Here is a 20,032-nt window from a genome sequence, read left to right as displayed (position 1 = left end):
GGCGCAGGCTGCCCAAGGAAGTGGTGGAGTCTCTGTCCCTGACAGTGTTCAAGAAGTATATACAGGAGGTGTTCAAGAAGTGTGTAGATGAGGTGCTTGGTGTTCAAGAAGTGTGTAGATGAGGCATGGAGGTGCCTCAGATGAGGCATGGTGGTGATGGGTTCATGGTTGGGCTTGATCTTGAAGGTCTTTTCCAGCCATAACGATTCTGTGATTCTGTCTCATGGCCTGTAGGCTCTGAGGCCACCTTCTCCCCTCACACCTCTCCTCCCCTCCCTGCACCGCTCCCCCGCTCCCCGCCCTCCTTCCCCTCCACATCCTAGGCCGCGGCCTAGGCCTAGGCCTCCCATAGCAACCCGCCGCTCCCAGGGGCCTGTTGCTAGGGGCGGTGCGCTGGCTAACGCGGCCCCGCGGCGCCACTTCCGGTGCGGTGCGGCGCCGGCACCACGTCCCCCGCGCCGCGCGGCTGCCGGGTTCCGCGGCGGCGGGGCATGGTGGCCGGCGGCGCGGCCCAGGCGGACGGGGCCCTGCGGCGGCTGCTTCGGGCCGGCGCGGCCGCCAGGTCAGCGCCACCGGGCCGACAGCTGCGCACTTATATATAGATATATATACACGTCCCTGTATAGGTGCCCGGCGCGGCCTCGGCCTCTCACCCGCTCTTTCTCCCCTCTTCCCTTGCAGGTACAAAGTGATGAAGAACTGGGGCCTCCTGGGGGGCCTGGCCGCGGCCGCCGCCGCCGGGATTTACGTGCTCTGGGGGCCCATGACGGAGCGGAGGCGGCGCAGGAGAGGTAGGGAGAGCCCCGCGGCCCTGCTGCAGCCTCCTGCCTAGAAAACCACGAATTTCTGCCTTTTAAAGCATTACTAGCTCATTACTAGCGTCACCAAAACCTTTCCACGCCCTAAATGTAAAGCTTTCCTTGCTGTGTCCTCCCCTGGCATGAAATGTTAATAAATCGGTGTCAAATAAAGCCCTTGTTTGGTTTTTATAGTTTATTAACAGCAGTGCCTGGAGTTGAAGTAAAATCAGGTGTGTCAGGCACGTTTTGTGCGTCTGTCTTGTGTTGAGTTCCTCAGCAAACTGCTTCGAATTATGTCCTTTAAAAATAAAAGTGAAATAAGCGTTTTCGTATTTAACATTAGCACAAGACAAGGGGAAGGCCCTTGCTAAGCCAAGCTGTGTGGCAGTGCCCTCTGTTAACCCTTGATAATCATCTCGGCAAAGGGAAAGCCTCGCTGAGCTGAGCTGCAGTGTGTGAGAGCACAGCAGCGGCCTGTGGCTCCCTTTGAACGTGCACGATAAGTGGCTTCCACCTTATGAGCTGAAAATAAGCACTTTGGGGTTTAAAATACCTTTTTATACAGTAATTTGCAGATAGTCCTGACCCTTGGTGTTGGCCTTGAAAATATTCTTTTATGAAAAAATGAACATTTTTCAGAGAAAATTAAAAAAAAACAATTAAATGTATTTTTCAGGAAGCGTAACGTATATAAATACGCTGTGTTGTGATATGTAAATATGGGAGTCTTCCAGTTTTTTAATGTGTACAAGTCCAAAAGAAACTGAAATAATTTCATCTCAATGCCCTTTTAGTATAAAGCATAACACCTACTGAAAATAGTAATGTTTTCCTAGGCTTGTTGGTGTGTATGTAATCTTACCTGTATGTTGGCAGGGCTCGTCCCTGGCCTCCTTAACCTAGGAAACACGTGTTTCATGAACTCCCTGCTGCAAGGCTTATCTGCGTGCCCGTCCTTCATCAACTGGCTGGAGGAATTTACAGCGCAGTACAAGACAGACCAGAACCAGTCCCCTGAGCATCAATATTTGTCCCTCACTTTGCTGCATCTTCTAAGAGGTAATATCTTTTAAGCTTTTCATTTTAAGAAAACTACATAAATATTTAGGTTAAAAATTGGTATTTCCAGCCTTGTTTCCTAAAGAAAGGAAGACAATGTGGTCTTACTGTCTCCTTGTTATTGTCCTCTATTAACTTGGAATTTATTGGCCAGGAATTTCACAGAATAGCAGAGATCAGAAAGGTGCTGGGTGCCTGTGCCAAGCCTGGGTAACACAAGGTTGTGTTTGTCCCCAGAGCTGCTCAGTTCCCTGGCCAGCAGCTGAAAGGTCTCAGGTTTTGTTGGACCTGCAGCTGACCAAGGATCACACACATTTGCCAGCAGATCAAACAAATCTGGCTAGAGGACAACAGGGCTATTGAAAATGTGTGTGCCATGTGTTGACACAAGGTGCCTTACTTCCCTGAGACTGTGCTTCACAAAATACGGTGAAAACATGAATGTGGATGTACACACCCAATTTGAAGAAATTGGGACTACTGTTGTCGCCATGAAAGGGACACTCTGACACTTATTTATGAAAGAAAATTAATGCAAGGCTGTTTTTTAGAGGAAATTCATTGGAAGTTTGAGTAGCTTAGATATTGTTCATCCTAAAAATTGTGCCAGTTAAACATGTACTTTTAAATGAGGAAGGGCTGATGCTATTTTAATACCAGTGTTTCTGTGACATGTATCTATTTTTTAATCTAATCCCCAAATAATATTTTCAGACAATGTTTGTATCTTTTATTCCCCCCGTATCACTTACTCGAGACTCCTTTCACTCTGTACTAGATCAGAAGAATATGTAGTCAGTTACTCTGTGCCAGATGAGAATAGTATTTTCTTAATACATACTAGTTTGATTGTAATTGTCTAACTGTACCTGTAGACCTGTCCTAATGGAGAATAACTAATCAATTGTATTGTGCTTAAGTAATCTAAACACTCAGATAAACAGATTTACCTTCTATCTCTTCTTGGTGGCTCCATCTAACAGTTTAAAATGCGCTGTCTCTAGCTTTATCTTGCCAAGAGGTAACAGAAGATGATGTCCTGGACGCAAGCTGCCTCTTAGAAGTTCTCAGGGTGTACAGGTGGCAGATCTCATCGTTTGAAGAGCAGGTGATTACAGAATTCCCGTTAGACTGCCTGGTATACCCCTCCTTGCTTAGATACAGGATAACAGATACCTTATGTAAGTTATGGTACTGACGGCTCCAAATGACAAGTCGTGAGTCTTCACTGTAGTGAAAAGTTTGCTTTAAAGAGTGCATGAAGGCAGCTCTGTGACTGATGAATTGTGTTTTCAGTTTGCTTAGATATTTGTCAGGGAGTCAGTGGCATCTTCAAAAACTTGTAATTACCGTTAGATTGGCACAATGTAAACCGTAATATTAAGATAGAAGGAATACAGCCCTAACCTCATTGTGGATGGTGGGTCTGTGCTGAAGTACCTGTGTGATTCCAGGGATGTGCTCTGTTTCATTAAGGTTTCCAAATTTCATTCCATTATGGCATACTTTAGCATTTGTTATTAGTATTTTCAACCCTTACGTAAGTGCAACTGGCCAAAGGACACAATTGATTGTCTTATTCATAAAATGTGGTTCTCTCTCTCTCCTTTATGTTTCAGAGGCAAAGAAAATAGCATAATTTCGATTATACTGTCATTGAAATCAAGGAAAACAGGCATTTGTGAAATCATTTTTCTTTTTTTCTGCAAGTATTTTAGTATCCTTTGAACTTATGTGACTGAGAATATTTTTAACGGTGTATGGTGTTACAGGGCTTAGCTTTGCAGAAAATCTTCAGGGCAAAATTGCAGCACGTGCTCAAATAATTATTTCATCATGAACTGGGGTCTAAACAATACTTTTTTTTTTCCTTTAACGTAGTGCTTCAATGATAGATTCATATATACACACATACTCCTGAGATATGTTTTGATGCTTTTTTTTTTTTCTGGCTTCCGCTAAATCTTATGCCTCTATTTAATAGGATGCTCATGAACTATTTCATGTCCTTACCTCTTCACTAGAAGACGAACGGGAGCGGCAGCCACGTGTCACGCATTTGTTTGATGTGCATTCACTGGAGGTGACCAATGCTGTTTCCTTAAGCACTTCGTAGTCTGCCCAGATTCCTTAGTGTGCAAAGTATAAAGTGTCTGTTCAGAACCTGAAGATGCTTTCGTTATATTACAATGCTAATCTTTAGTATTCTCATGGAAATGAATCAATAATTCGGGCAAAGGGTAAGAAATTGTATTCACTGTATCTCATTTTTTTTTAATCTTCCTAAATACCAAGAAACAAAGAGCCAGCCCTCCCACCCCAAACACACACACACAATTGTATAAATGTCAGGAAAGCACATCAGGGATGAAATTAGAGAAATAATATTTAATACTGAAAGCTTGCAAAGGTGTAGGATTAATGAAATATTTTATTTTCCTTTGTAGCAGCCAGAAATAACCCAAAAGCAAATAAGCTGCAGAACAAGAGGTAAGGGTTTTTTTTTTTTTTCCCCCGCCATCCTGAAATATGAGTATTTAGTTGTGGTGTAGTCACTTTTTCTTTCTTTTATTAATGGGATAATATTGATTGGTTTGGGGCTTTTGGGGGGGAGTAAGGAGGGTTTTTGTTTTGGATTCAAATATGTCTTCTGCAGTGAAATACCATTGATTGTCAGTAGAACAGAATATATTTTAGCGGTCATTCCTTTTGGTATTATTGGCCAAATATTTGAAAGTATAGTGAAGAACACAGATGTATTGAAAATGAAAGGACAACCGAAACTTTGTATTTTCAGGTTCTCTTCCCCCTATGTCAAATCACTGGAAGTCTCAGCATCCTTTTCATGGAAGGTTGACTAGCAACATGGTTTGCAAACACTGTGAACACCAGGTATAAGATTGTGTGTCATCAGGTGTAAGAATGCGTGCCTGGTAATACCTCTGCACAAAAACAAAAGGATGCTCAACACTGAGAACATTCTGGGCTGAAACTGTCTCGTGTACTTGACTTCAGCTCCGAGGTTTTGCAGGAATGAGACCTCAGATTGTTACTTATGTACTTATTGTAGCATTAATCAGAAATAAGTATCACAAAATGTAATGAAGAAAATTAATTGTGATCCACTTTGTGAGGATAATAACTGTCCTATTGGATAAAATAATAATGGTCTTGCTACATGTGCTGTTCAGGATCTCTGAAAACTCACTCACCTGTGGAGCAGTTTAGGCCACCCAGCTATTCATTCAGCACTCAGGATTGAGATTGCAAACATAAAGCCAAATTAAGTTGCAGTCCAATTATCCACAGTAAGGAGATGAAGATATCTGGGTAAAGCAAAAGTACAGAAAATAAATTTCATCTGTAGATCAAGTTGTAAGAGTATTTTTAGTACTTTTAAAAACTTGCCAACAATTCAATAGCAAGGGCAGCTTCAGCAGAAGCAGGCAGAAGAGCAGCTTCAGTTCAACACCAAGCATCCCCAGTGCAGTGCTGAGGACGGGTGGGATTTGCTGAGCCTCCTTCCCCAGATGACAACAGCAGGGAGCACATATTCCTTTTGGGGGACACTAGTTTTCTTGGAGTATCATATACTTTGGCTCAGTGGATGTGTGAAATATTTTCTTGCAGAGTCCTGTGCGGTACGATACGTTTGACAGCCTCTCACTGAGCATCCCAGCTGCTATGTGGGTATGTGTCCCTTGCTGATCCAGTGACTCTGTCCTTGTAGTCACAGCTTTCTCTTGGTGCCTTTTCAAGATGCCAAGGCCTAAGTGTTAATGAATAGTTACATTTTTTTTTTTTTACCTTTACAAATGGTCTTGTGCTAATATAGTACATTACTGTTGACAGGTTGGGGCAAATTAATATGACAAGCGTGACTTTGCTGGCATCAACAGAGCTTTCTGTCTCTCATGGTGGGGTATTCGGTCCTTTCTGCACAGTTTAAACAGCCGCAGTTCTGCAAATAGCATTTTTTTTTTCATACTAAGGGTCGTCCTATGACACTGGATCACTGTCTCCATCATTTCATCTCCTCTGAATCTGTAAAGGATGTTGTATGCGACAATTGCACTAAGGTATGTCATTTTAATTTGTGTAACCTAGCTCTATTTAAATCCCACAGATTGGCTTCAGTTCTCTCCCTCCTCCTCTTCTCCTATGTGACTTCAGGAGGCCTCTAGCCTGCCTGCGATTTCTTGTGTTTAAAATGAGTCATTACCTCACAGAGTATTTTAAAGCTTTTTTTATTATTAATATTACAAGATTGATAAATATTTTATTCTGTATTTGCCAGATGATATTTGGGGTGTTTCTTGTTTTGGCATTTTTAAACAATATTTTACAGTTGTCTTTAGTTATAGCATGGTGCCTAGGTATTTGTTTCAAAGGCAACAGAAATAGCTTAAGGCTAAACTTAAATCTGGACTCTATTTCTTCTATAAATGTTCATTTCTACTTGATTTACTTTTTTCAGTATCTGAACTAAAAAGTTGGTGGAAAACTGTAAATGTAATTAATGAACTGTGCATAGTTCTAGATAGGAAATCCCTGTTGTTTGTAGTGTGCAAACCTGCAGTATGATTCTGTGCAAGTTGATAAATCATTTAATCATATGACTTATTTTTTCCCTCTGATTTCAGATTCAGGCAGAAGGGAGTCTGCATGGACAGAGCATAGAAAACCAGAGAACAACATTTGTTAAACAATTAAAGCTAGGAAAGGTGAGGCAAGTTAAACATCAATTTTTAAATCCCATTAAACAGTAATTTCTTTCTTCAGTCTTTTTGCTTGATATTCACTTTTTGGTATTAAACTTCTTTAATGTTTTACTTGTGAGTATTTTGCTGTTATTCAGCGAAGTACTCAAGCATGAGCTTGTTTCAGTTGCAATCCATGTGTCTTGCAGTAATTTTTTATTTCCACGGTAAGTGATCCATATACACATCTGCTTGTACATTGTTTAGCGATTGCACATTGCAAAGAAATTAAAATAATCTGAATACAGAAGGTTTAAACAAGTGAATATGGTGTTAAACACTAGGTGCCCTTTAGATGAGAAGCCCTTATTATGAATCCCTTTGTTCTGTGATTGTATAATGCAGCGGACAACAGGGCATTGGTAATTAAGAGCCTCAGGTTAACCCTGATTGACAGAGGTTAACCATGGGATTACTTTTGAGCGTTCAGATATTTGTAACTATTTGCCTTTTTTTTTTTCTCTCCTATGCACTTTTACTATGCCGAGCCATAGTTTATTAGATATTAACAAATGTCTGCCAGCAATTCATTGCCACTCATTCTAATCCTCATCCACTGGATTTTCCCATTCCATTCCTATATTTTTAACTGTTATAGCTGCTGCTTTTCGTTTAAAATGTGTTTTGACTTTCCTTTTCCATGGAAACTTGCTGAAGCTCCCTCAGTGTTTGTGTATCCACCTGCAAAGACTGAGCTGGTCAAACCAAGGCACTCCTCTGAAACGTCACGAGCACGTTCAGTTCAATGAGTTCCTGATCATGGACATCTACAAATATCACATTCCTGTTCATAAATCAAGCCAGAATGATCGGAATCAGAAAAACCCTGAGGAGGCAACCTCTGAAACAAAGGATGGGACAGCAGTAAAACCTTCAGGTATTTAGTTGGAAAAGAATATATATTATGTATTTCTACATTTTGTTGATAAACAAAGCATTCTGATTTGCAGAGTGAATTTAAGAGCAGGGTCTTTATTTGGATGTGTGATAAGAGGATAGGTAGAGTCCTTTTTTCTGGCAAGTAATTGGAACTATTGAAACTATTGCAACAAGGTACAAATTGATTATTCAGTTATCTGATTCTGCTAAATATAAACCAAAACCAAATAAAACAACAAAATAATAGTGTAAAGCTGGCATGTTTTAGGTCCAAAAGATGAGTGCATGCTGTAGTCAGGAGATCCTCCTAAAAATTATCTAGTTATCTCTTCTAAGGCTTCAGCACAGTCACAGAAAGGACACTGGGAATAGTAGCTTTGTACAATTAGAAAATTAATCTGTAATAATTTATGCCTGTCATTTAGGCAACTCAGTATTCCATGTAGTAAGAATTCTGTCATTCATTTTCATGCTTGTATCACGTAAAAACAATTACCACTGTCTTTGGCTATTATATTTTTCTATGTCTCAGCAGCATTGTGGTATGTAATTAATTAAGATAAAATATTCTCTGATGATAGGTCCTGTTTATCGTATTTGCAACTCAACACATAAGCTAAATCACTCTCTGCTTTCTTTGACAGATGCAGAGCAGCCATGTAGCACTAAATCCCTCTTTATGAATGGTGCCTGCTCCCCTTCGTTTTTAATGTCCCCGGGAACTTTTCCGCTAACTGCATTCCCTGAGTACAGGTAAGTTAGAGATTTGTACCTTTCTTATAATCTCTGCCAATTCTGTGTTCTGTTACTCTGTTTCTATCATAAAGTAGTGTAATCATTGAATTTGACATCCATCCTGGGTCCTGTGCCGAAATCATTTGCTCATCTCTTTGGCTCATTTTTAGTGGTTGTCTTTGGCTCTGTTTCTCTCCTGCTAGCAAAGGGAGTAGAACATGTTACAAGCAAAATTCAGACACTCCTAGTTCATGTTGCAGCAGTCATCCTGAACAGCCAAGCCCTTATTCTTCCTGTTCTCCTCTACCCCTCCTTCTCATTTTTCATCTTATTTTTAGAGTTTTAAAAAAATACATAAATTCAAGCAGATCTTGTAAGATCATGCTTGATGCATCTCCGTGTGAGAACATGCAAACATTTTCAACCTGTGACCAGCTCGTGGTTGGTTCTCTCGCACTCTCTCACAGAGCCATTCCTTTGCTCTGAGCTCTCTGCCCGTGCCCAGCTAAACACACAGCAACCTGCGTGTGCCCTGCGAGGGTTGCTGACCCCTTCCTCTTCTCCTTTGCCCTCCAGTTCCCCTGTTTACCTTTACCGTCTGATGGCAGTTGTGGTTCACCACGGGGACATGCATTCGGGACACTTTGTGACTTACCGCCGCTCGCCACCTTCTCCCAAGAACCCGCTCTCCGTCAGCAGCCAGTGGCTGTGGATTTCGGACGACACCGTTCGCAAGGCTAGTTTGCAGGAAGTCCTCTCTTCTAGCGCTTACCTGCTTTTTTATGAGCGTGTCCACTCGAGGGTACAGCACCAAAGTTTGGAGCTGAGAGCCGAGGAGTGACTGAGGGCTGAAGGACAAGAGCTGGCAGATCCCCTCTGGTGAGCTCCACGTTGCACCTCGTGTCTGTGATGCAGTGACCCACCGCAGGCCCTTTAACCTCCCCCGCCCTACAGCAGCAGCTGCCTCTCGCTGCGAGCTGTGATTTGTACCAAAATGATGCTACCCAAAGTCAGGCTGCTAATTTTGTGCAGCCCAAGTGACCCTGCGTTGTTCTGTTTCGGCAGTATTTTGTGTGCATCACAGCTCTGAAACAGACACTTCCAACAGAGACTTCCCAAGGCCGTGTTCCTTATCCTGATGCCTGTGTAAGTTTTCAGACAGAGATGCTTAATCCTTTACATTTCGTGCAGACGTTTCTAACAGATGAACCGCAGAAGTGGCTGGCAGGAAGCTGCTGTTAGCAAAGGCAATGTTTTTAAAAACAATAAAGTGCCTTGAGCTTATTTGAATGGTCACGTTACCATTGTCTGAGTCTACTGCACGTCAATTAAGCTCTGATAAATGTCTCTCAAGATGATGGGAAGAACGACTAACTGAATCAGATCTAATATCCCAGCTAATCAGTAAAGCAAGGCATCTCTATGTAGCATGTGTGGTTCCCAAAAATACTTTCCTACTTATGTTGCTTCCCAAACATTTCAGTTCTTTATACATCATAGAAATACCTCTACTGATTCGAACTGCAGATTTCTTTTTACAGGAGAAGAAAATATGAAATTTTTAATCTAAACCTGAGACACTGATTTGTTGCTCTTTATCTTTGGAATTTAGGTGAAATTAAGAGACAGCAGCTTTTGCTAATGATCAGTATTGTAATTTCCTTTGTCACTATGAAACTGTAGAGTAATATTGCTTGTAGTATTGACTACACCTTTTAATGCTAATATTTCAAGCCACTGTAATCGGTGTTCCAGACCTACCCTTCCCATTTTAGTGCTGAGCACTGCCATCCTTCATCATCATTCAAACATACGCTGTCCGGCTTGCAGCGTGGCTTGGGCAGGTTGTAGCTGTGAGCTGAGATCCGTAGCAAGCCAGGCAGCCTGCAAGCTGGACTACGCACACCTGAATCCGGACTGTAGGCCCTTGTCTGGTGAGGTAGTGCTGTAGTCTGCAAAGACTGGTGTCACTGTATAAAATACTGTGATCTATAGGGAGCTCCGAGTACGTTGCACTTTGCTGGTCTAGACTGTTAGTCTAGACTGAGTAAAAAACTCTAGACTGAGTGAAAAGTAACAGGCAAGGCACAGAGGGAGCAGAAGCAAAAATGTGAATGCTTCTGAATTATGAGGAATTGCAAGTGTAGGCTATTTGTAGCTCTTTTCTATCCTTGCACCTTGAAGGCAAAAAAGACTTATTCCCGGACTAGCTTTCTCAGTGTAAAAGAGCAGCTAAGTTTTGAAATGCTAACAACTGTCTTAATAGTTTTTATAGTGACTTTGTACCTAATGTATTCATATCACTGCCTGAAGCTCAGAGGCAGCCGGAGCTCTTTCAAGGAGGCTTGAAGCCTGCCAAAATAGGAACAGTAACGAATATCCGTGTGTCTGTCGTATGGTATATCCTGTACTTCACTCGCATCATTCCAGAGCACAGATCCCAACACCTGCTCCGAGTAGTGCTCACCATATACAAAGCAGTCTGCATAGATCCACTGACACACTAGTTCCTGAGAAGCCTCTTCCTCTGTACTGGGGTAGCAGTAGCGCCTTTTTAACCTTTCTGTTTTAACTTAGGAGAAAAATAATGGGGAAAAAAAATATGCAAAATGCCAAAAACATTCTGGCCACAGCAGGAATTTGCAGTAGGAGCTGTGTAAAGCACTGGTGGGTGTCACCTAAGGAAAAGTATCATGCAAAGCGTCTAGCTCCAGCAGTTCTACCATTTGTACCTCAACTTGAGAACATTTCCACTGCCAGCAGTAAAGATTCTGCAGTACCTGCTCTCAGCGGGGTCTGTTGAGAGGCTTTCAGCTCTGTGAATCTTTGTGAAGTTCACCTGAACAGGGCACTGTTTGGAAAGCCGTAATGCTGGCTCAGGGTAAACGCACACCGTGGACTAACACTCTTAAACTCATCAGCCTGCAACAGTGACATGAAGGCCCCTATTACTGCAAGTTTGGATGTTTAATATTTTCCTTTTCCTTTTGCATAAAACTGCTTTCCAGCAGGGGCCCGTTGGATGAGAATGAAAGCACAGGCACTGTAAGGCATTGATAAATTGCTCTTTTTTGCTCAGCTGCAGATTTACTCTGAAATTTCCTCAAGGGCTATAGAGATGAGGTTGAGGAGACAGCACTTGCAGGTGGTCTTGGCGTAGCCCTCCTTGGGAGGAAGGAAGCACCTTGGCCTTGGGCCTGAGCCTTGCTAGATACTCTCAGCCTAACCTGAGCATCAAAGGCTTCTGCAGATACTGCCACCTGAGCTGCCCTTTGGGATTTAGGGGGCTCTGCGCAGGCACCGGGGCTCCTCCAGCACTTGTTATCTGCAAGCTTCCATCGTGGGAAAGTTGTTAGTAAAATGTACATCAGATAGATGGGAAACAGACCTCCAAGATGACATCTCTGTATGTGGATTATTCTTGTTTTATTGTGTATATTATTTTAAAGTGTATATTAGAGTCAAATCACTGCACCGCTGTTGGAAGTTGTGTTTTCACTTCAGGGTATTTTTGTAATTGTACAGTAGCAATAAAAGAACAAACTTACTAATAAAAGTAACTGTTCCTGTGTGGTGTTATCTTGAAAGAAGTATTTTATGTTATAAGCCAACACTTTATTGAGAGAACAGCAGTCTTATCATATAAGATGAGCAATTTATTTATTAGCAAGTTTTTAAGGACACTATGCCCTCTTCTGGTTTAACTCCCTCATCCAATGCCTTGGATCATTGAGGATAGCGTTTGGAAGAGAAACTGACTGCTATGTCAGGGATCAAGCTCCCATTTTAAAAGTCAAAATAGCAGGTGCTCGACTGTGAAGTGTTTCATTTGCTGGTAAGAGCCATCACTTTCCGAAAGGTCAGGTTGATTCTCGGGGCAAGCACTTTCCTGCGGACGGGCACACTGTGGTACCAGTACACGTTGGTGGGATACTTCATCATGAGCAGGCTCCCGTGCGCCAGCTGCAGCTTGATGGGCTCGATGCGGCGCGTTGCTTTCCTCCCTCTGGACTCGCCGTGCCTGAAAACAAAGTCCCTGCAGGCTCCGAACGACACGGATGCGATAGGACTGCGGGGAACCAGCTCTCTCTCGTCATCTCGATGCTCCCCTATGTGGTCACAGCCGTCTTTGTATCTGTAAACAGAACAGATCACTTAGTTCAGTCACTGCAGTGAAACGAGGAGATTCTTGGTGATTTCTCGGTGATGTGGCACACGTGCAGCAAGAAGTTGCTCGATGTGATCAGCAACCAGACGTACCGGTTAATAAGGACGAAATTAAAGGTATGTCCGGTGTGCAGCGCGACGCGGTCTCTGATGCGGTCGAGGACGGGGATCCACGGCCTCGGGGAGAAGGTGACGCCCGAGTACGTGTACGTCAGCTCCGCGTCCCCGTAGGTCGCCTGCTGCCTGGGAATGCGGTGCCACTTGCCGAAGACGTGCAGCTTGGCGCGCTCGCCTGTTGCGGGGAGAGAAGCAGGACTGAGCCCGCGCCGTCCAGCGAGCACCAGGTTTCACCTCCAGTACCAGAGCACCGTGGACAGCAATCAAGGACGGGGCACCCGCTATCGCTCACCATTGCCACCTCCCCTGTGATGGGAGCTACTCGCAATTAATTAAAAATATGCTGTGACAATCAAAGTGGTGCCTCCCGGATGACATCCCAAAGCTGTCACCTGCATTCAAGGGTTTTCAACACACACAACTGCCTCTCGGGGCCTTTGGCTTCTCCCCGCGCTCGCCTGTCGAACTACATGTCAGGGAATGGTAAAACAGCACTCCTATCATTCCACTTTTTTGCAGATATTTAAACGGAGGGCGCAGCGCCCGCCCAGCGCTCTTAGGCTACCTTGGTCGTACTGCACGTCCCGCTCCAGCTCCCGCAGCAGCGCGTCCGCCTCGGCGGCGCCGAACAGCAGCCCGTACTCGCACCTCAGCCCCTCGGCGCGGATCTCCCGCCAGGGCGAGGGCAGCGGCGGCTCCGCGCCCGCCGCCTCGCGCCTCGGCCGCTTCCCGCCGCCGCCGGGCCCGGCGCCCGCCGCCCGCCTCAGCACGAACCGCTCCATGGCGCCGCCCCGGCCACGCCCCCGCCTCAGCGCCGCCCCGCCCGCGCATGCGCCGCGCCTCACGGACAGCGGGGGGGCCACCGCGCATGCGCCGCGGTGGGCTGTTCCCTCCGCCGTCCTCTCCGCCCCCCGCGCGCTCTTGGCGCCAAAGCGCGGTGCTGCCGCCGGCTCCCGCCGCCCCTCGCTCCCCGCCGCCATGATCGGCCAGAAGACGCTGCACTCCTTCTTCAGCGCCGCGCCGCCCAGGAAGCGCGGCCGCTCCCCCGAGCCGGCCGGCGACGCCGAGGTACCCGCGGCCGCTGAGGGGAGTGGGGGTACGCGGCGCTGCGGGCGCTTGGAGGAGGAGGGGGATGAAGCAGGGGGGCTGCACCGGTGCTGGGTGGAGGTCGTGCGGCGCTGGCGGCCGTTGGGGGGCTTGGGGGGGCGCGCGGGGAAGGGGGGGTGGGTAATACCAGTTTCGCGGGCGCTGCGAAAAAGCGCGCGCTTCTGTCGCGCTTGAATGAATTGAATGAGGCTCTGCTCTCCAATGGGCGCCCGCAGAGGCTGCGCCGTCATAGTTGCTAGGCAGACTAGCTCTATCTTTTTTGTGGTAAACCAATCGGGTGGAGTGAGCTACTTCTTTTTGACCAATAGAAAGCAGGAGATTAGGAACAAAGGCTGTGGGCGTGGCTTCAGGGGCCGGGCGGCCAATGAGGTTAGAGCTCGGCGCTGTTTTGCCGCGAAAAGGCCGCGTGTGGCGCGCGGCTACGGCAAGAACCGCCCCGCGGGGCGGGCGCGTCCCTGGCCGGGATGGCGGCCGTCGCGGCGGCGACCGCGCGGGTCCTGCGGCTCTGCCGGGGCCCCGGCGCCTCGGCCCCGCGCCTGCTCTGCACTGACCTCTCCTCCCGCGCTCCCCAGGCCCATGCCGCCAAGAAGCCGAAGGCCGCGGAAGGCGAGGCGGGCCCGGCCTCGCCGCTGAGCGCGCAGCAGCTGGAGCGGATCCGCAGGAACAAGGAGGCGGCTCTGCAGCGCCTGGCCGAGCGCAACGTGCCACCGGGCTTCGGCGAGAGCTGGAGGCGGCAGCTGGGCGCCGAGTTCTCCAAGCCCTATTTCCTGGAGGTGAGCGGGGGCTGCCTGCTCCGTGACAGGGCTGGACCTCTCCCAACACACACACCTTGGCACCCCCCTTTACTGACCCTCCCTCTGGTGTCCCCTCTGCAGCTGATGGAGTTTGTAGCCCAGGAGAGGAAGCGCTGCACTGTCTACCCACCCCCAGAACAGGTCTTCACCTGGACACAGATGTGCAACATCCAAGATGTGAGTAGAGCCCCAGGGCTGTGAGGCATTGAGGGGGCTGCCCTGGCCTTCTGCCCACCCGAGACACCAGCCTCCAGCGCCAGGGTTAGGCGGAGACCCCCTAACACAGTCTGCTCTCAATCCGCAGCCCCCTGTGATGTTGGATGCTGTTGTTTCCCACGCACAATCTGTAAATCCTGGCTCCTCTTTTTGTTACTGAAATGACTTTATTGCTTTATCACCCTTATCAGCAACGGTGTTTAAAACCTCTGTTTAGACTCCAGACGTTACACTGTTTCTGCAATGTCTGGCTCAGGACCAGCTGCTTTTGAGTTTCTCTTGGCTTTTCTGTAGCAGACTCTAATTATCCACAAGTGTGTACCCCTGTGCTTATATTAATGCCTCTTCTAATAAGCTGTTTGCAGTGAAAATTAACACAAAGAACAGGTATGTGAGGGTATGGATTTCTTGTTTCAGAGAGCTTTTCTTCTGAAAATACTTCATTTGTGAGTTTTTTGTTTGATTTTTATGCTTTCAAGAAAAATTCCAATTACAGTTGTAGGGTTGGAAGTACTAACAAGGATCTGGGTCTCTTTCAGGTAAAGGTTGTCATTTTGGGGCAAGATCCATATCATGGACCTAATCAAGCTCATGGGCTCTGTTTCAGTGTCCAGAAACCTGTTCCACCACCCCCAAGGTATGGCAGCACCCAACTTGCAATATTCATCTATTTACTGAGTTAAATTCGTTGTACTTCTGTGTTATTTGAGGCTATGTGTCTCATAAATTAATGTGTTGAAACTATTGAACCTTAAGTTGTGCATTCCCCCCCCAAAACAGCACTAGAGAAACACTGTTAATTTTGTGTAGTTCTCCTGACAACCTTGCTGGGCTCTGTGTTTTCAGTTGCAGCAGTGAGTCCTTTGATAAAGTTTCCAGCCAGGCACACAAAGAGGTCCTGAGGGCTGCTTGTGCAGAGGGTTTTATTACCTTTAAGGGTTTGTCTTGAAGTTTGTTTACTTTTTGTCCAGTGCAGGTGGCTTTGTTTGCCTTTATCTTTAAGTACTTTAAAGAGCAAACTGTTAAGAGCACAATTGGGTCTTTGTCTGTAGTGAGTTTGCCATCTGAGTGCTACTGGACAGGTTTTCAGGATTCAGTCGTGCTAATTAACTGCCTGATTACATGGGCTTTGACTGTTCCAGAAACCCAATTTAAATCTTGTTTTTGTTTGCAGCTTAGAAAATATTTACAAGGAACTGTCCACTGATATTGAAGACTTCACTCATCCTGGTCATGGAGATCTCACTGGCTGGGCCAAGCAAGGTGAGTTAAGAGATCCTGGAATCGTTTTCACTGTAGGTCATAAACAAGCCTGTCTATAAACGGATCTGTGCTTTGAAACGGCCTATAAAAATAAGTATATATGCTGAATGACTATCACTTAGTAGTTACCTTGGGCAGGGAGGGCTCCAACTGCTTGATGGGTTGTGGGGTGGCAGGAAGGAGCCGCTCACCCTGGGTTTGGTTTCCTCTGGCTCGCCAGGAGTGCTGCTGCTCAACGCGGTGCTGACGGTGCGAGCCCACCAGGCCACTTCCCACAAGGAGAAAGGCTGGGAACAGTTCACGGATGTGGTGGTGTCCTGGCTGAACAAGAACTTGCACGGCCTTGTCTTCATGTTGTGGGGAGCCTATGCACAGAAGAAAGGCAGTTCTATTGACAGGGTACGGCTTGCTTTCCCATCCATCTATTTTCTTTATTTTAAACCTAAAGTGTGGACACTAGAGGGCACTTTCCTTACAGAGCTGGGCTTTTCCTCCTCAGCTGAGATCTATTTGCCATCAAGTTTCACTACTCTTCTGTTTCAAGTTAATCCTTGCCAGAATTAAGCAACAAAAATGGGAGAAAGTGTAGCCGTTGGCTGCAAGAAGAGGCTCGGGTGAACTGGTGGCAGAACTGATATTTCTAGGAAATTTCCCATGAGTAGGTGTAAAGTTGCTGTTATGCCATTTCTAAGTCACTGTAATCCGAAGTATTGCTGCAACTTTAGTATAGTCTGTTCTGCTCTGATCAGTAGGACTGAAAATCTCACTGTGAGATTTTGGCCGAGTTCTCCAGGCTGCTCTTTCTCTGTTTGACTACTGAGGAAATACAGAAAAGAAATTGCATCTGTTTGGTCCCAGAAGCACCCAACCTTGTCCAAAGAGCTGCAAGCATGCAAATCTAACGAGCTGTTTCCTTCAACGTTTTGCAGAAACGCCACCACGTCCTGCAGACCGCTCACCCTTCGCCTTTCTCTGTGCAAAGAGGCTTTTTTGGCTGCCGGCATTTCTCTAAAACAAACGAATTGCTGAAGAAATCGGGCAAGAAGCCCATTGACTGGAGAGCACTCTAAGCTGTAAGCGTAACCTTGTGGATTTTATCACCAGGAATAGCCCCCTGTTTCAAGGGTTGCCTTATTGCTGGAAAATGCTTGTTGACCTGAGACTCATTCTTGGAATGTTGATCAAGTCAATGAGCAAATGACTTAAATTTCAGATTTTTTTTAATGTTTATGTATCCAAATATGCCAGATGTTTTAAGAGCAAGTTAGAATGTTACATGAACTATTTTGTTACTACTTCTTGAACAGATCTCAGCTTAGTGTGAAGCCAAGAAAGAAAAAAAATCCACATTAATTTGCACTCACTGTTACAATGGGCATATACCTGAGTGCTTTTGAGACTGTTCGTGGCTTTCCACAGTTAAGCTTTATGCTTTCTGTAAATACCCTAATTTGCCTCCTCCCACTCTTTTGCTTCATGATATGCAAATCTGGAGTTTGTATTTGGTAATGGGGAACTGGAGGCCCTCTGGGTTTTTTTGTGCTGTTTTACTACAGATACAGATTTGATTAGCAATATATTGCCCTTCTGTGGCTTTAGAGACTGTACAGTGTGAAGAAGTTTAACCGAGTGCATCTCTGCACTCTCTAAAGGTCAGGATTAATCCCATGGCAGCTGAGGGGGAAATAGCGACCAGCGCTTTGGTGGTGTTCCCAGCTTCTTGTTCCCGAAGGAAACCCCAAAGTATTAACCTGCTTGGGGGTTACCAGGTCTTAATGACCTGGTTGACAGCAGCCACTAGCTCTGAGGTGATCCTGTCCATGGGTGTGGATCACTGGGTGTTCTACAGACCCAGAGCATGCGAGACAGGGACCTGGTTTCACACAACTCAGCTGATGCTGCAGGTGGGTTTTCCTGCAGCTTTGCTCAGTTGGATACCTGCTGATTTTGAGGGAGAAGTTTTCTTGAACGTCTGCTGGTTGACGGGTGGAATATTTCATTGTGTTTTATGACCTTGTGGATGACAAGAGGGCAGTGAAGATGCGGTGAGGCAGCAAAGAGGAGGATCTGCTTCAACGCAGATGCTCTTGGGCTTGCCCTATGGGAGCAAAATGAGGCTTTTAGCCATTGCTGAAAATAACTTGTTGCTTCTAGAATGAAAACAAGGTTTGCCTTCTAATGTTGGACTTCCAGCCCATCTTTGATATGATGCTTTCTTTCAGTGAAAGTGAAATGATTTGTTCTTCTTGAAGTTACCTAAGTTTTTAGGGTAGATTCGTACATCCCGATGCCCGCGTTTTGTATTTGTTCCAGGCTGTTTTGTATTTGTTCCAGTAGGTAACACTAGTACAAGTGAAGTTGTACACCTTCTTTGGATATGTTGGAGTCCCAAGCTGACTGTTTTTAAATAAAACTTCCTTTGTTTATGTTGTGCTGTGGTCTTATTTAACTCGTGGAAGCGCTGGGGGGCGGGGGGTGAGGTTGGGGCTGCTGCCCTCGCCTGGGTCTTGGCCCTCTCTCTGGGCTCGAGGGAGATGAAACCTCAGGTGCAGCGAGTTGCTCCTCTCGCTGTTACTGTCACCACCGTTAATGCCAAACGGCTTCCTCTGGGATAGCAGCTTCCAGGGTAAGTCCTGAATGCAGCAGGGAGCCTCTTTGCATAGCCCAAACATTGCCTGATTTCTTGCTTTCTGTTTGTCGCTTACAGAAGTGAAGCAACGGCTTTTATTAAAACAGAGAGGAATAGAAGGAGTAGAGAAGGCTTCTTGACAGAAAGCCCTGCTCTGAGTTTCTGCAGCGCGAGCTGAGCGGGTGCACGGTGCCCCAGGCTCTTGCAGGACGTGGCCCAGGCTGGTGGCCGCTGGCCAGGGCCAGCGGCTGGTGCTGGCCTGACCCTTGTCCCACATGGGCCGGGTGCTCCCACGGTGCCGTTACCCCTTGCTCTGCTTGGGCCCTTGCCCTGTGCCTGGATATTTTTCAACCTTGTCTCCGACAAACGTTTGTTTTTTTTCCAAGCAAACAAACGTGGAGCTATTTTTTACTTGGACGCTAATGTCACATGCAAGGAAGCAAACGTAACGCCACGAAACCGTCCGAAACGTGACACCGTGCAGTGACATGCAGTGACGCTGGCCGTCACCCACCCCGCGTCCCTGGCAGGGCTGGGACCTCCACGCGGGGCTGCTGCAGGTGCCAGGGCAGGAGCAGCCTCCGTGCAGGGCTTGGAGCACTGCAGGGCTGAATACTCCGCTGTGTTCGGGTAGCTTGTAGCTGGTGCCGTCCTGCCCTGCATGCAGCTGCATCCCTCCTTCTTCCCAGCACTCATTTGCTCGCTTGGATTGTGCAACGCTCCAGTGCAAACGCAACCGTCTCCTGCAGCAGAGCCGGGTTAATCTGAGGTTTGCATTTGCCCCAGGAGTCGCTGCCGGATCCTGCCCCTCGGCGGAGCGGGACAGCGCCGGTGGGAGCTCAGCCCGGCACGATGGTAAGAGGTGCCGCGCGTGGGGAGAGCTGCTGCCCGAGACACGGGGCACTCGCTGGGTGCAATAGAATACAGCATTAAATCCTGTATTAAAAATAAGGTGGGACTAGCTGAGGCGGGTCTTGGTGCCCTGCATTGTCCAGGGAGCTGCAAGGAGCAAGTGAGTGGGGCAGAATGAGCCTGTCCTTAAGCAGGTTGTTAACGTTAAGGTTGTTAATGTCTTGTTACTGTCAGCTGTGCGAGTGCTGAATGATTTCAGTGCTCCTCAGGCTTTGTTAAGCCCCAAGCTCTGACTACAGAGGCTGTGCCTGCAAATTAATAACTTGGTCTTCCAAATTTGTACCCTCTTTGTTGCATTATTTTAGTGCTCTTTGGCCACTGTACTTAATGCTGCTTTAACTTCACAGTGCGACTTCATTTCTGTCTCTTAATCTTCAGATTAAGATGCAAATCTTCAGATTAAGGGCCTGCAAATGTCCCTATATGCAGTTAGGTGTAAAGCGGGAAAATTCCCTGATTTCACGCTTAGGCGACACACTGCCCTTCTTAAAAGCAGTCAGTCTGTTTGGAGCTTTACCAGGGTGGCAGCTTCCAAGGCGGGAGGATTTTCCAATGTTTGTTTGCAGACATGGCAAAAAGCCCCCTCCAAAAAGG

The 20,032-nt window shown here is 46.4% G+C and overlaps 3 protein-coding genes across 4 annotated transcripts; 2 read left to right on the top strand and 1 right to left on the bottom strand.

The window, feature by feature from the left end:
* The first annotated feature begins 547 nt into the window (after positions 1 to 547).
* USP30 (ubiquitin specific peptidase 30) lies at positions 548 to 11,339 on the top strand. Of its 2 annotated transcripts, XM_026036693.1 has the most exons (14): positions 548 to 562; positions 682 to 791; positions 1,677 to 1,859; positions 2,864 to 2,967; positions 3,844 to 3,942; positions 4,307 to 4,349; positions 4,657 to 4,751; positions 5,490 to 5,549; positions 5,852 to 5,938; positions 6,503 to 6,583; positions 7,277 to 7,496; positions 8,143 to 8,251; positions 8,810 to 9,112; positions 9,299 to 11,339. In XM_026036693.1, exons 2-13 carry the CDS (start codon positions 692 to 694, stop codon positions 9,072 to 9,074), a joined length of 1,446 nt encoding a protein of 481 aa, XP_025892478.1. In that variant the 5' UTR covers positions 548 to 562; positions 682 to 691; the 3' UTR covers positions 9,075 to 9,112; positions 9,299 to 11,339. The 2 variants fall into 2 exon arrangements, with proteins under 2 accessions (XP_025892478.1, XP_025892477.1); XM_026036692.1 differs by having other exon boundaries at positions 8,810 to 11,339.
* A 450-nt stretch (positions 11,340 to 11,789) lies between these two features.
* Positions 11,790 to 13,299, bottom strand: ALKBH2 (alkB homolog 2, alpha-ketoglutarate dependent dioxygenase). The gene is made up of 3 exons (XM_026036694.1): positions 13,083 to 13,299; positions 12,494 to 12,692; positions 11,790 to 12,368 (listed from the first exon to the last, which is right to left on the bottom strand). The coding sequence occupies exons 1-3, from the start codon at positions 13,297 to 13,299 to the stop codon at positions 12,059 to 12,061; spliced, it is 726 nt and encodes a 241-aa protein (XP_025892479.1). The 3' UTR covers positions 11,790 to 12,058.
* A 193-nt stretch (positions 13,300 to 13,492) lies between these two features.
* Positions 13,493 to 18,089, top strand: UNG (uracil DNA glycosylase). The gene is made up of 7 exons (XM_026036760.1): positions 13,493 to 13,585; positions 14,197 to 14,397; positions 14,500 to 14,595; positions 15,174 to 15,271; positions 15,809 to 15,897; positions 16,118 to 16,296; positions 16,827 to 18,089. The coding sequence occupies exons 1-7, from the start codon at positions 13,496 to 13,498 to the stop codon at positions 16,965 to 16,967; spliced, it is 894 nt and encodes a 297-aa protein (XP_025892545.1). The 5' UTR covers positions 13,493 to 13,495; the 3' UTR covers positions 16,968 to 18,089.
* The last annotated feature ends 1,943 nt before the right edge of the window (positions 18,090 to 20,032 follow it).

Source organism: Nothoprocta perdicaria, unplaced genomic scaffold, assembly GCF_003342845.1.
Source record: "Nothoprocta perdicaria isolate Ctin4 unplaced genomic scaffold, notPer1 scaffold_185, whole genome shotgun sequence".
NCBI lineage: Eukaryota > Metazoa > Chordata > Aves > Tinamiformes > Tinamidae > Nothoprocta > Nothoprocta perdicaria.
This window is presented reverse-complemented; position numbering and strand designations above follow the sequence as displayed.